At 41.5% G+C, this 15234-nt stretch overlaps 1 protein-coding gene across 1 annotated transcript; it reads right to left on the bottom strand.

The window, feature by feature from the left end:
• Positions 1-465: 465 nt before the first annotated feature.
• On the bottom strand, positions 466-14416 carry Pdcl2 (phosducin like 2). The gene is made up of 5 exons (XM_052199553.1): positions 14302-14416; positions 13607-13697; positions 7499-7642; positions 5960-6168; positions 466-617 (listed from the first exon to the last, which is right to left on the bottom strand). Exons 1-5 carry the CDS (start codon positions 14330-14332, stop codon positions 466-468), a joined length of 627 nt encoding a protein of 208 aa, XP_052055513.1. The 5' UTR covers positions 14333-14416.
• Between the last annotated feature and the right edge of the window lie 818 nt (positions 14417-15234).

Genomic DNA, 15234 nt, shown 5'->3' with positions numbered 1-15234 from the left:
CGGGCAGTCCGGCTCTTCTAGGAGAGGCCCTAGCTCAGAGGTAGAGGGCAGTTGAACAAGACACCCAAGACTGACCTCTGACCTCCACATGTGCGTTCCCAGGCAAGCACACCTCTACACACATGGGTGCACACATACAGAATGTCTTCATTTAATTTATGAAGCCACATTTATTTCCTTCCTTGTGTCTTTTTGGAAGTGATTAGGCAAAACAGAGGACTTAAAATATTTGCCAGGTTTTGTCCAACATTTTTGTCAGAAAAAAATAAGTCACAAAATATTAAGGAGTAAATACTCATATTTGCAAGAGACAGTATTCTTAACTACCTGAAAATTTTTCAATTAAGATGCAGGCTATAATTCTTACATAAGAATGAAAATAATGTCCATTCCTTTGTATCTTATAAAGTCAACAGGAAATAAAGCATTCAATACACATACTGTAAAGCTATTTATTAACTGGTTCTACTTGGCCTCGGCGTCACTGCCGGAGCTATCACTGTCATAAATGGAGATGCTTCTAATGGAAGATTCCATCATATCTGCAATGCCCTTTTTGGGGTTTTCTTCCAAGTCAGTCTGTATTGCTCCAACTTCTGATAGTTTCCATTCAAGTTCTACAATAGATAAAAACCTATCATTAAACTGGATGAAAATCTTGGAAAAATTGAAACAGAAGTTGACCTTGTTAAAATTAGCATGGGATCACTTCTCGGCCTTTTGGCCGAGATCAAGTGTAAAATTAGAATGGAAATTGAGGCTGGTGAGATGGCTCATCAGGTAAAGGTGCTTGCCACCAAGTCTGACAGAAAACCCGAGGTTGATCCCTAAGAAACACACAGTGAAGGAAGAAAACTGACTTCTGAAAGTTAGCCTATGGCCACACACACATGCACACGCACACAAGCACACATACACACACACACACACACACACACACACACACACGATAAATGTTAAAAAAAAAAAGTAATGTGGAATTGAAAATACACTTAAACTGAACGACAGTGTTATACTATAGAATTACATGGGGCAAGGTTGTCCTTAGCAGGGAAACAGGGAGAGCGTTCAGCTTAAAATGACTGAAAATAAGAAGGTCAAAGTGTACACCAAGAAACTAATAATCCAAGGTTGCTGGATCATGCTGTAATCCCATCATATAAGAAGCTGAAACAGGAGGATTGCCACAAGTTCCAGCCCCAGCACATAAAAAAGCAGAAGAGCAGAGAGAGAGAAAAGGGAAGGGGAAGAAAATGGTGTAAACTTGAGGAGAAGCATAAAGAAGAAATACAATAGCAGAATTTGGTAAAGTTAGCAAGGCGAAAGCAATAGAGAGGACTAGGAAGTCAGAATGGGATCTTCTGAACAGTGAGTAGCTGTGTGCTTACAGGATAAGGAAGAAACCAAGTAACTGAATTTCCATGTGTCATGACCAAACCGACAAGATGCCATCATTCCCTGGGCATCCAACGGTCAAACAAAGTAAAATCCCTCACAAAACCAAGGCCCAGTGCAGGCGCAGATAGCTGAGTGATTCATAAATTTTAACATCCAATACTTAAACAAAATTGGCCTATTGGGAAGAGACATAGACCAATACATCTGAAAAAACGAGGAAGGCTGTTAATAGGAGAATCCTTTGAGGAAAATATAAATTACCAAAATAGATCTATCAATAACAAAAAATAATCAATGTGATGTCTCTAAATGCCTATCCATGGAAAGCTATCATTCTCTTATGTTTGTTAACTAAATTCTGTACAAGCAGAATGTTTGTAAAGAAAACTGAAATATATTTTAAACAAAATACCAAAATGGGAACAGCTAATCTATAAATATTCTAACAAACACATGGTTTTTCACTTAATACTTTAACAGCTAATCTATGAATATTCTAATGGCTATGATTTTAGACAGATCTAGATTATAAATTATATGAGATTCTTCTTTATGAGAAATAGTTACATTCCTATGAAGCAACAGTAAGGTCAGTGTTCTATTCATACAAGGATAGACAAAAACAAAGCAAAACAAAACAAAAACCCTAGTGAACAGAGCAGGGATCTCAGAAATAAATTGAGGCATTTAAGAATTAGAGCAGAAACAGAAAACACCTCATTCCATGCCCCAGGATGGCTATTTTCAAAAACCAAAATCAGCCAGTGTTGATAGGATCCTAGAGATCTTGAGGACCTGAGAGCCTTGTACAGCATCAAGTGGAGTGTAGTCACATGCTACAGCTGCTGTGGGAAACTGTGCGGCAATTTCTAAAACAACAACAACAAACTTAAGGTAGAATTCCTTCCTGTGTGATCTGTAAATCACAGCTCTGGGTATCAGCAGAGAGTGGAGACAGGAAGGGCAGCAGGGGTCAGCTGCGTCTGTGCTCAGTACATGGTAGCAGCATTAATAGCAGATCAAAGACAAAAGGAACCTAATGGTCTGTCTATAGAGCATTGTATAAGTAAAATGTATTATTGAGCCTCAAGAAGGAAAGAACCTGCAAGGCAGGGCAGCACATCTATACTTCACTACTAGGAATGCTAAAGACGAAGGATCACAAGTTCAAGGCCAATTTGGGTGAGATTCCCTTCTCAAAAGAAATGTATAGAATAGGTTGAAAAAGATGATTAAGGCAGTAAAAGTTCATATTATACATACTTTACAGTTCAAACATATATTTAAAAACAAAAATGAAATCTCAGTAAATGGCACTGGGGCAACAGAATAAAATCTTTTTAATACTTCATTACAATGTTATTTATGACCTAAGCTAAAAATAAAGGTATTAAAAGAAAATATAGGGTTTTATAGGGAAATATAATGGTTTTTAAAGGGAAACATGGTAAGTATAATCTAAAAAGATCAATACATTTCGCTATGCTAATATAACTTTTGCCTAACAATTAAAATGTATACCTAGACCCAGGTATGCCTGCCTAGAACCTTAACTGTTTGAGAAGCAAAGGAAAGACTGTTTGAGCCTAAGAATCTGAAGCCAGACTTTGTATGGGGTGGGGGTGGGGGGTGGGAACAATGTTGACCTGGAAGTGTAACTCAGTGATAAAGAGCTTGGGCTCAATCATAAATACCACAGAGAAATACATACACTTAAAGAAAAGAAATCTGAAGTGGTAAGCTCCCGAGAGCCTGTGACTGATGCTGTGAAAGCAGTGGGCAGAAGACCACACACTTCTGTAACTCAACTGAAAAAGACAAAGCATAAAGAAGAGAATGACCAACACCTACTAAAGAATGCTTAGCCCTACTACTATTCCAAATTTAAATGGAACAGGATCATTTTTGCACTGACATTATAACTCAGAGGTAGATCACCTGTCTAGTAAGCACAAGGCCCTGAGTTCAATCCCTAATATTGCCAATAACAAAAAAAATAACACTGTATATCCATCAGCTTGACAAAGTCATACCAGCATAACAATTTTAAGTCCTGATACATGTATGGGTTAACAAGAACTCCCATACAGAGCCAATAAAGGGAGAAATCAATACAATCATTGGCAGAGCCTTTGTTTCTATTCCTGTTGTGATAAAATACTCTGATAAAAGAAATTTAGGGGAGAAAGGGTCTATTTAGCCTACAGTTCCAGGTTTTAGTCCATTATGTCTGAAATTAGGGGCGAGCAGTCAATAAATATATGCATACAGGCTCAGCTGGCTTTCTCCACTCTTAGACACTCAGGCATCCTCTGCCTAGAGAATGGTACCACCCACAGTAGATGGGTCCCTCCCTCCCTCCCTCCCTCCCTCCCTCCTTCCCTTTGAATTAACATAATAAAAGCAATCCCATCAGAGACATAGCCAAAGTCCAGCTCTCAGTTGATACTAACTTTTAGCAAGTAGACTGTCAACACCACCCCAGACACCTTCCTAGAACAGTTGAAAAGTGAGAAAGTCAAAAAGAGACTTTTCACTGATGGGCTCAAAGATAGTTACAGAAGAATTGTCATTAGAAAATGACAGCTCACATCTTCTCAGAAAGGAAGTGACAAACACATAAGGTGTATTAAAGGAGAAGAGGACAAGATTCAAAGTTATTAAGGTATGAAAGGAAGAAGTTTACAAAACTATAATTGAGTTTTAAAAATTAAGTTTCAGAATGATATACTGCCATTTACGGAATAGTTTCAAATTTATAATATAACCAATCCCTACATTTCTGTGTGTGTGAGTGTGTGTGTGTTTGTGTGTGTGTGTGAGTGTGAGTGCTAAATATACACATGTACGGTCACATATACATTATGGCTAAAGAATAAGGAAATGATTCAGTTCCTCAAAACATACATATAGAATAACCATATGATGACCTAGCAATATTTATTTACAAAATTATTGAACATATAATCTATATATCCATGCTTTAGCAGCATGATTTACAACAATCAAAGTGTAAATACAATGTAAGAATCCATCGATGAAGGATGTATACCTGCAATGTGGCCTAGGAAGACATTGGGACGTTGTTCAGACCTAAAAAAGGTAAGGGATGAGCCTTGACAACAGTGTGTTGAGCAATGCTTATAAGCAGGCACAGGAGGAAAACCCAGTATTGTCCGACTCATATGATGTGTCTCACATCATCAGCTTCATAAAGACAAAAAGTAGATTGGCTCCCAGGAATGGGAGTGTGGTGGTTTGAATATGTTTGGCCCATGGAGTAGCACTATTTGGTGGTGTGGCCCTGTTGGAGTAGGTGTGTCACTGTGGGCGTGGGCTTTAAGACCCTCATCCTAGTTGCCTGGAAGCCAGTCTTCTAGGAGCCTTCACATGAAGATGTAGAACTCTCAGCTCCTCCTGCACCATGCCTGCCTGGATGCTGCTATGTTCCCACCTTAATGATAATGGACTGAACTTATGAACCTGTAAGCCAGCCCCAATTAAATGTTGTCCTTATAAAAGTTGCCTTGGTCATAAGGTCTGTTCACAGCAGTAAAACCCTAAGACAGGGAGGGAAGATAAAATGAAAGGTTCCTATTTAATGGGCCCAGAGTTTCATTATACAAGATGATAAGAATTGTGACAATGGATGAAAGTTACAGCAACACACAATGTGAAGGTTTCATCTTCAGTATCCAGGCATGAAAAAGACAAAGGAATGACTTTAGGAGGAAGAAAAAGGTTAAAAAAAAATAAACTCCTGTGCTGTATGCTATAGGAAAGAAAGAAATGGGAAGAAAACTGTTTTTCTGCACCTGTTCCAGACATGAAGATTCATAGGGAATTATCAACAAATCTGAATAGGTTTGATCTGAACAGGTGGCATGGAAAACACACATGGAAGAAAGCCCACAGAGAAGAGGAAGAGCGAGTCAGGGTATAGATGGAAATGAGGAGATCCTTAGGACCAGGACTTAGACCAGGAGGATAAAGATGAGGAATGTAGGTAAAAGGCAAGACTCTTGGAGACAGTGTGAGCACAAAGGGCCGTCTGAGGTCTGTAGTGACAAGCCCCACCTGGCCAAAGCAGACATTACACAGAACTGAGAAAGAGGTGCCGAGATGGACTGCATTCTGTGCTGGATGATTTACACTTTAAAGTTATTTTAGACAGACACCATTAAGAATTTTAAGTGAAAGATTCTATGATATTATCGGCATAAGAGGACAGCTGCCCTGGAGAGATTTAACAAGGGAATTGAATGGAGGCTGGAGAGACAGATTCCAGCACCCACATGGCAGATTGTGGGTCACTATAACTCCAGTTCTAGCGACTGCAGTATCTGTTTCTGGCTTCTGTGGACCCTGGGTATACTCACTGATACAGGGACACAAAAATGCTTTAGGCAAACTCTCATACACACTAAAATAATTGTATAAATTTTAGAGAAGAAAATTAAGGGGGGAAACTTCATTTCAAAGAAATAAACTTTCATACTTGTTCATCTAGATAAGTTTTCATTTGTTAGTTTTGTAAACATTTAAAAACAAACATTATTACCTTCTAGCTTGAGATTTATCCCTCCACATTCTATAACTCCAATGAATTTGCCTTCTATCTGACCATTTTTATAAACAAAAATTGTTGGTAAGCAGTTGTCATGGTAGTGTTCGATGCAGCTATTCACGATGGCTTTAACAAATTTGGTTTCTGGAAACTTTCTTGCTAGGATGCTCAGATGCTGGTTAACCATCAAGCACATTGGGACACTAAAGAGAGAATAGACACAGTATACTTCAAACACAGACCACTCCTCTTAGGCTAGTAAAATGAATAAAACCTCTCATTTGCACAATATATTCCTTTACTTTTTATATAAAAGCATATTTGTGCCCTGTGCTGTGACTTTTTTGGGGGGGGGGTTTGAGACAGGGTTTCTCTGTGTAGCCCTGGCTGTCCTGGAACTCACTCTGTAGACCAGGCTGGCCTTGAACTCAGAAATCCACCTGCCTCTGCCTCCCAAGTGCTGGGATAAAAGGTGTGTCCCCCCCCCCCCCCCCGCCACCCCCCCACCCCCACCCCCCGGTGCTGTGACTTTTTACAAAGATGGACTGTATTAGAGTCCTCTGGTTTTTACTGGAAATTCCACTATTGCCTGGGAATGATGCCAGCACCATGGGAGTCTAGTACCTAATCCAGGTAAACTATGTTCCATTTAGCAGCACTTTGAGCCAGTTCCTGGATGAAAGACCATAGAAACACAGACAAAAACCAAGACATGTATAGGGAATCTGTGGTAGTCCTGGGCTGAAATGCAAGGGCCCGACACTTGTCACTGATTGGGTTAACATCCTGGGTTCCTCATCTCACACTTCTTTGACTCTTCTGACACTAACATGTCACCCACAGTCTTCCACATCCCGAATCCCAGTGTCCACAGTGATTTCTCATCTAAAATTTAAAACTGATTGAAAGCAGGATCCCAGCCTTCCAGTGCTGCCTGCGTCATCCATCAGAGAACTCCTATTCCACCCACCCTCCGACCCTTCCTTAGTCTATCACTGTGTGCTTGAGCAGATGAGGTGGGAGCTGACCCCACCCTCCACCCCAAACACACATCTTCTCTTTCTTACACACCCCTCGGCTTGAGTTTGCGAGTCTCTCCTGGGTTCTCACTCTCCCTTCTCCAAAGACTTGCCTAACAAGCATGGCGTCCAGGGCGTGGCCCCCCAGTACATCATAAAATGCATGTGATGCTGCACATAGTCTCAGACTCTGGGAGGTGGAAGGAGGGTAGGGAGTTCAAAACCGTGTTTGCTTGAGTTTGAGCTCAGATAATCAGGGAAGGAGTGGACACATAAAGATCTTAAAACCAAATAGACACATTTTAATTAGCAAACAGTGATAATTTTTCTTACAAATGTGACATTCTACAGATTAGAAGTGAAAACATTTTAGCATACTTAATTTAATCCCTAAAGATAAAAATTCTATAATGTATCTGTGTTTCTTTTTCTTAGATATTCTTCATCACAGACCCTAAAGCTAGGAGTGGTGTTAAAGGATCACAGCACCAGCATTCTGAAGAATTGTAATTACCTTGATCTGTATAGATGAATTACAACCCACAGGTCTTTTTCTGCATTTGTGACTTCATTCACATACTGATTTCCAGAAATTTCTCTCAATTCCCCAAATTTTTGTTTCTTCTTAAGTGCTTTCCATTCCTGTAACCGCTTTTCTCTAAGTAAAACAAAAATGTTACAGAAGTATTATAATCTTTTATTTTTTGTGTATTTATTCTCTCTCTTTGTGTGTGTGTGTGTGTGTGTCTGCCTGCCTGTCTGTCTATCTGTTTGTGAGTTTGTGTTCCAGGTGCTTGCTTGTACCTAAGGAGGCCAAAGTCCTCTAATTCCCTTGTATTGGAGTTATAGGCAGTTATGAGCCATCTGATAGGGGTTCCAGGAACTGAACCCAGGTCATCTGCAACATCAGTAAGTATTTGTAACAACTGAACCATCTCTCCTTCCCCAAAGTGTATGTTTTCGTGGTCAATCAGTATCCAATAATAATTTAGAGTAGCAAATGTGCTGCACATACCTATCAACACTGTGAATGACTGACTAGTCCCTAAGGAGTATAGAAAGTCATCCTTTTGTATGAGAATTGGCACTACTATATGTATAACAATTGTTAAGAACTGTTCTACTGACTTTGAACTTATTTTTACTTAAGACTAAGTGTTGTGTAACAGCTTCTTGGAGATTGAAACATTCCATCCTGCAGGGAAACTCCTTAAGCTGGAAGGTGAAAAAAACAAAAAACAAACAAAAAACTAAACAAAACTCAAAAATAGCTTCAGGAAGTCTCTGAAATTGACCAGAGTCACTAGGCCCCCTTACAGCTAGAGTAAGCAATAAACACTTCAAAGAAGACTCAGGCAAGCAATGCCTCAAAGACTCTCAGACTGGTTCAGCTGCCTGGAAGAAGTTTAGATCAACTGATCATCAATGCGATGCGATGCGGGGAGAGAGGCTCTCCACCCTGCTGAGCTGCCTGCAGGCTGTGTGTGCGCTCCAGGTTCCCAGCTTTGTGAGTTGAACCCATGCTGGGGTAGGACTTGGTGATGCAACTGTCTTCGAGTCATTTCTGCTCCTGTAAGTAGCCCAAGTAAAACTCATTGGTTCACTGTTGGACTTTGGTACTTTGTTCTGTTGTGGGGTCTCCATCTGGGGTGAGTAGATGTGTGCGCTCCATCTTTCCAGGAGAAATTTTATCCCACAACAGTATGTTATTTAGGTATTGGGCCAGCAAATTCTTTTTCTTTGCTTTCTTTATTCTTATCTTTTCTTCCTACTTTCCTTTTTTTTTTTTACAAAATTTTTTTTGTATTATGCACATGAATATTTTGCCTGCATATATGTCTGTGCACTGCATTCATGTCTGCAAAGGCCAGAAGGGTGCATTAGATCCCCAAGAACTGGAATTACAGATGTTTGTAAGCTGTCATGTGGGTGCTAGGAGCTGAACTTGAGTCCTCTGGAAAAACAGCTAGTGCTCACAACCTCTGAGCCATCTCTCCAGCCCCTTGCAAATTCTTATGTACCAAAAAAAAAAAATACTTTATCAGTGAATACTTTGAGTAACAGTAACATTGTTGAGGGTTTGTGGTGTCACCAGGCACTACTTTAAGTACACTAACTAATTTAGTACTTGCAAAAACTTGATAAGATCAGTATTATTATTATCCCCGGTTAGATGCCAATAAACTCGCAAGCTGTTATGTAGCCCAAAGCTTTTGTGGACATCTGGAATTGTTATTAAAATAAATTACAGGTAGAGGCAGCAAAGGAAGGTGACTACGAATCTAACCTCTATCATCAGGCTACACAAGCCAGTCCCAGCCTTCAATAATAGTATAAACTTGGGTGACTTAAATTCTTTAGTTTCCATTTTCTCTACCTTTGCATGACAAAATCCACTCATACCCTGTCACATGGGACCACTGGGTATTAAGTGACATAGCAGGATGTCCTCACCATCAACCTGACTGCAATAGGAACCACTCTACATCTGCTGGGAGAGGGCAGCATTTCCAGAAAGGGCTGAGTAAGGAGGGAAGCTCAGCCCTGAATGTAGGAGGTCTGCTCCATGTGTGCTGGGGGGAGGGGCGCTGGGGGGGCTGAGGGGGGATGGAGGGGTTGGGGGCTGGGAGCCGCGGACTGGGGGCTGCGGGCTGGGGGCTGGCAGCCACGGGCTGGGGGCTGGGGGCTGGGGTCCGGGGGCTGGGGGCTGGGCTGCCTCCGAGGAGGGAGCCAGCTGAGCCTCCACTTCCTCAGGTTCCTGCTGCCAGGATGTCCCTACCTTGACTGCTACATGCTCAACCACCTATCTTTCCTTAGGTTGCCTTTGGCAGGGATATTATCACAGCAGTAAGAAATGTAATATGGTAACTTCTCAGCCATGTGTGTGGCACATGGAGAACTGTTAAACTTTCATTATTTATTCATCCATATAGAACGTTAAACCATTGTTAGTCACTCTCAAAATTTGCATAGTGTGATGATTAAGCCTTGTTTGGATTTATTAAGTAACCTCAAGTAGTTTACAATACACCTCTAAGTTTTTCTACTTAAGTTTGCTTGGGTACTTCCTCTTGTTTCTCTGCATATAACTCCATCTTCTTATTTTCTGTATTCTTTTAAAAGTGGCTACATTTTAGCATGTGTATATGTATGTATGTGTGTGTGTGCATGCCACTGTACATGTAGGGAGATCAGACAATACCTTGTAGGAGTTGGTCCTTTCCTTCCAGCAGATGGGCTCCAGGGAACAAACCCAGGTCATAGGGATTGACAGCAAACACCTCTACCCACTGAGCCATTTCCCTGGCCCTCATTTTCTGCATTCTTGATGTTCTGGAACTAGAACTTTGCTAATCCTTCTGGGAATGCTGGTTCCAAGAGAAAGAACAAACACTTGCCAGGCAACACCTTCTTCAAATGTCAGCCAGCCAGCTCAGAAAGCACACCCTTGGTTGCTTTTTATTTTATTTTTTGTGGCAAGGTCTGGCTATGTCACTGAGACTGGTCTCAAACTCCATGGCTTTAATCCTCCCACCTTAGCCTCTCATGTCTCTGGGACTGAGGGCATGTACCACCATGCCTGGTGTCAATCACAAAGTTCTTTCTGTGCTAGTTGTTTTGTTTCTTTCTTACAAGGCTCCCTGCCCTAGTCATTCTAGAACCCAGTACCAGAAGACTAACAAATCTCACCCAGAGCGCACCTAAATAATTCAACTGGCCAATCATAAGCCTGCTTACTACTGCCTTGCATGCCCGTTCCCACAGGTACTAAACAGAGGCCGTGTTGGGGATTTCTTGCCAGCTGCTTTGGATCCTGACCTGTTCAGGTGCTTCCTTTATGGCCCCATGCGCCATGGTGCAGCCCTTCTTGAGAATGGTAACTGTTCAGTGGCAATCACCTCCTGATCATACTTGTATTAAAGCAAACAAAACCTCCTGCGCAAGCTTCAGAACACACTGGCCTCATTTTGCATGTTAGAAGCCTCCAGAAGAAAAGTCACTTTGTAACAATGAAGCCAAACACAATGTAACCCACAGAGAATGACAATGCTCAGCTAGGTCTGCTACTAGGTCCCTTTTTATTAGTGTGACTATCATCTTCTCGCTCCCCCCTCCTTTTCCCCAGCTTTTTCACTAGAAAGGTTAACACATGGGTGCGTTAGTCTGCCATCAGAAAGACATATGCTGTTCAGTGCCCTGCATTTTGTACTTAACAATCAAATCAATTGTGATTTGCTACATAGACAGAAAGCCCTAGCTATTTTAAGCAGAAAGGAACTTAACCTGGGAAATAAAGCACTTTGCAAACTTGCTGAGGAGGCGGCGGCCCTGGGCTGGCCAACCAGGAATGACTCCCAGAACAACACTGCAGAACTGGTCTGCCAAGGCTTTCTTTGCTGCAATCCAGAAACTGGGGAATCTAGATTCCAATTGTTGGCCCAAGTATCACATTACTCTGAGACTCTGAGGCACAATGACAACTGCTGGCACCAGGGACCAGGCTCCCTAGCAACAAGAGGACGATGAGAATGACGCAAATTCTAGGTCCACTTAAATGGATGCTTTAGACTTGTTTATTTATGTATTTATTTTTCTCCATTTAATATAGCTCTGGGCTCAAATATCCTATGTGTTAGCAGAACTGAAACACATTTGTTACCTTTGCTGCAGTAAACTCTGAGAAATGCTTTAGTTTTAGCTTCTAGCTCCTGCGCTACTGTAACATGCATCAAGAGAAAGAGGAAGACACATCAAAGAAGACAGTTTAGTGTATTTGTCACAAACATATACTGCAGATATGTTCACTGGCACATTTAGACTTTTATTCTTCCTTTTAGCTATAGGAACCTCAGGGTTTAATTCACTTGCTATTTCATAGCTGGCTACCTTCCAAGTGGCATTTTTGTCCCTAATTTCTCGAATAAGATATTTGTCACTTCTTTATCTTACCCCTGGGCTTTGTTAAGAGTCTAAGTATCATTGTAGTTCCTCTTTTGCAGGAAGACTATACTTGCAAACCTGTTTGTGAGGCTACATTGTAACCAACGAGAGAGGAATGAACACAAGGTATCCATCTCTGGTACTCAGACCTCAGGTGTCCTGGGCAGTGTCCACACAGATCCCTGATTCACACAGAAGGCACTACAGGATTCTAAGGTGATGTAGCCCTTATGAAGTGTCCAGGCCACAGTCACTGCCTGGGAAAGAGCTGCCCAAGAGAGCTGCAGGAGATGAACTAAAAAGTGAAGGTATAGTCCAGCACAGCTTTAATCTCAGCACTTGAAGGGAGGAGGCAGATGGATCTGAGTTCCAGGACAGCCATAGCTACACAGAAAAACCCTGTCTCGAAAAACAAAAACAAAACAGTTGTGAGACCATCACCATGCTATAACTCAAAACATCTTTAAAATCTATTTTTATTTATGTGTATGGGTGTTCTGCTAAATGTCTATCTGTGTGTGTATCACTTGAGTGCTTGCTGCCAATGGAAGACAGAAGAAGGGGTCAGAGCTTCTAAAACTGGAGATGGTTGTGAGCCTCCGTGTGCATGCTAGGAAACCAGGTCCTCTGGAAGATTAACCAGTATTCTTGACCACTGAGCCACCTCTCCAGTCCCAATTAGCTTTTTGATCGGCACAAATAAATCCTGTATCCATTTACAGTTCCCTCCTATTTGTATCAAGAGCTGGTATCTAATAATTTCCTTTGTATTTATTTATACAGCCCTTTTTTCTGACTTGATTCCTTCACTTATATTTTCAAAGTTCATCTGTTTGGTAGCTATTGTAGCTGCCAAGGCAACTGAGAAGAGGAAAGGCTTATTTGGAGCTGTGGTTCCAGAGGGTTCAGAGTGCGGTCTGGTGACGAGGTACAGCAGCACAGGCATAATAGCCAGAGCAGGAAGCTGAGAGCTCACATCCTCACCCACAAGTGCAAAACACAGAGAGCCCTGGAGGCAGGGCAGGACTAGGACTCTCAAAGCCTACCCACAGTAATGCAGTTCCCCAGCAAGACTTCACTACTTCCCCAGACAGCATCACCAAAGGGAGACCAGATGGTCAAATATCTGAGGCCATGAGAAGAAAAAAATTTCCTACACATTTCATATTACAAATGCTGCAGGTAACAATCCTCTAGGGAAATTAAAGAAAATTTACTAAAATGAAAAACACACTAGAGGGTTTCACAAATTTAAGCAACCAAAAGAAAGAAACAGAAAGCCACAAGGTAGGACTATTGCTATTATTAACCCATAATCACTGATTTAAAAGGAGAATGAAGAGTGAACACAGCCCCAAGGGCCTGTGGGCCTGTGTCCAGCAGATCAACCTAATATTGTGGGAGTCCCCAAAGCAGCAGACACACACAGAGTCTCGTGTTTTCAGAACTATTGGCTGACAGCTTCCCAAATGTGATTAAAGATGCAAGTTCAAAATTCAGTACATCAGATACGCTTCGGGTAGGGTGAACCCAAAGATCTCCACGTGCTAACCCAGCGGTCAAAGGCAGAATCATCAAAGTAGCAAGAGAAAAGCAAGTTATGGCAGACAGCAGATTCTTCGTAAGCCTGTCTGTCAGCCATGTTCTCATGTAAAGACCCCGCAGTGTCGCAATGCCGTACCTATATATTTCAATAGCTTTTATGTCTTCTTCATCAAATTCATCTTCTGCTTCTTTCAGCTGTGCAAGCGTCATCTTCTCATATGGCTTAACTAAAACAGAAATCTTAGGTAACCAAATTGTCCAAATACTGTTTTTACTTTACAACCAACATCTAGGAAACAAAACAAAACAAACAAACAAAAAACCCCAAACCACAAACAGTCAGTGTCAGTGATGGAGATCAACAGAACCTTTGGCAAACCTGTAGCAACAGCCAGAAGAACATGGTTACACATTACACAGACTGTAATGGTAGCACTTTTGGATTCCCTCAAAGTCCACAGGACTGGAAGGATACTTTTGAGAGTAGATGGGAAATCAATTCAATCCCATAAATTTAGGTTCCCCCAAGTGCATGGAAGGATTGAGGAATAAGATATCATACAGAATGCTTGGAGAAAAGGTGGTCCCAAAGCAGAGGGACATGATAGAAAGATGTCACTGCGTTTCACAGCCCATCTCTGCACTTTATTAATTGGCATGTGCCTTTCAACATGCAAATCAGCCATTTTAGGTGGTAATCTCCTCATTTTGAGTGGATGGGCAGCATTTGTATCAAATGATATCTAATTCCCTTGCCTGTGTTTCATGAAATATATATTTACCGCCCTCAGTGCACAGCCCCTGCATGCAGCCCACCAGATCCACACACACCCATTGCCTCCTGCTGTAAGCGCAACACCATCTCTTCAATTTCATCTTTTGGTTCTTCTTTTGGAGGAAGAATGCCAAAATCCCTTAAAATTTCATTCCATTCTGTATCTTCATTTGGATCCTACCCAGAACAGAAAGAGTCTTTTAGCATTGTAAGATCCGGGCTGACAAAACTGACTGATAGGCGGCGGCACGCGCACATACAAAGCTGTTCATGGCACTGAGGTTTCAGGAACAAGCCCACTTCTCCCACCAAGAAGGGGGCCACATGCTTTGATTAGCAGGATGTATCTGTCCTCAGTATTACAGAGAAGTTAATAAAAAGATCATCTTAGAGGATGGCCAGATGGCTTATCTGGTAAGGGCACTAATTTGTCACACAAGTTTGGTGACCCGAGTCAGGATCCAGATCCCACATAAAGGGAGAGAGGACTGGCTATACAGGGTCGTCCTTTGACCTAAGTACTCATGCTATCATACGTACGATATCATATATGTCTCACCCACATCATACACACACATACAATAATAATACATTCTAAAAATCAATTTAGACCACCTATATAAAATATTAAGAAAGTAGCTCTTAAGTCACAGAAAACATATTGATGACTACAGTGGAAAACCCCAATTCACACAAAGTCCAAAAGCACGTTGTTTCTTCTTTATGTGTCAGCCTGTCAAGGGAACTAGTTTCTGTTCTGGCACACATAGATTCAGGAACCCTCATATAGTGAACTCAAGGTACCAGACTGTGAAATGTCCTACAGAGAGAATCACATATTGAGAAAATATAGTCTAGAATGTTTAGTTAATCCCATGTTTAGGAGTCAGAAGCAGGCAGATCTCTGTGAGTTCCAGGCCATCCTGGTCTACACAGCCAGTTATAAGCCAGCCTAGTCTACACAGTGAGGTCCAGGCCATCCAGGTCTA

This window comes from Apodemus sylvaticus, chromosome 11, assembly GCF_947179515.1.
Source record: "Apodemus sylvaticus chromosome 11, mApoSyl1.1, whole genome shotgun sequence".
Lineage (NCBI taxonomy): Eukaryota > Metazoa > Chordata > Mammalia > Rodentia > Muridae > Apodemus > Apodemus sylvaticus.
The sequence above is the reverse complement of the archived record's forward strand: the minus strand, read 5'-3'. Positions and strand labels throughout refer to the sequence as shown.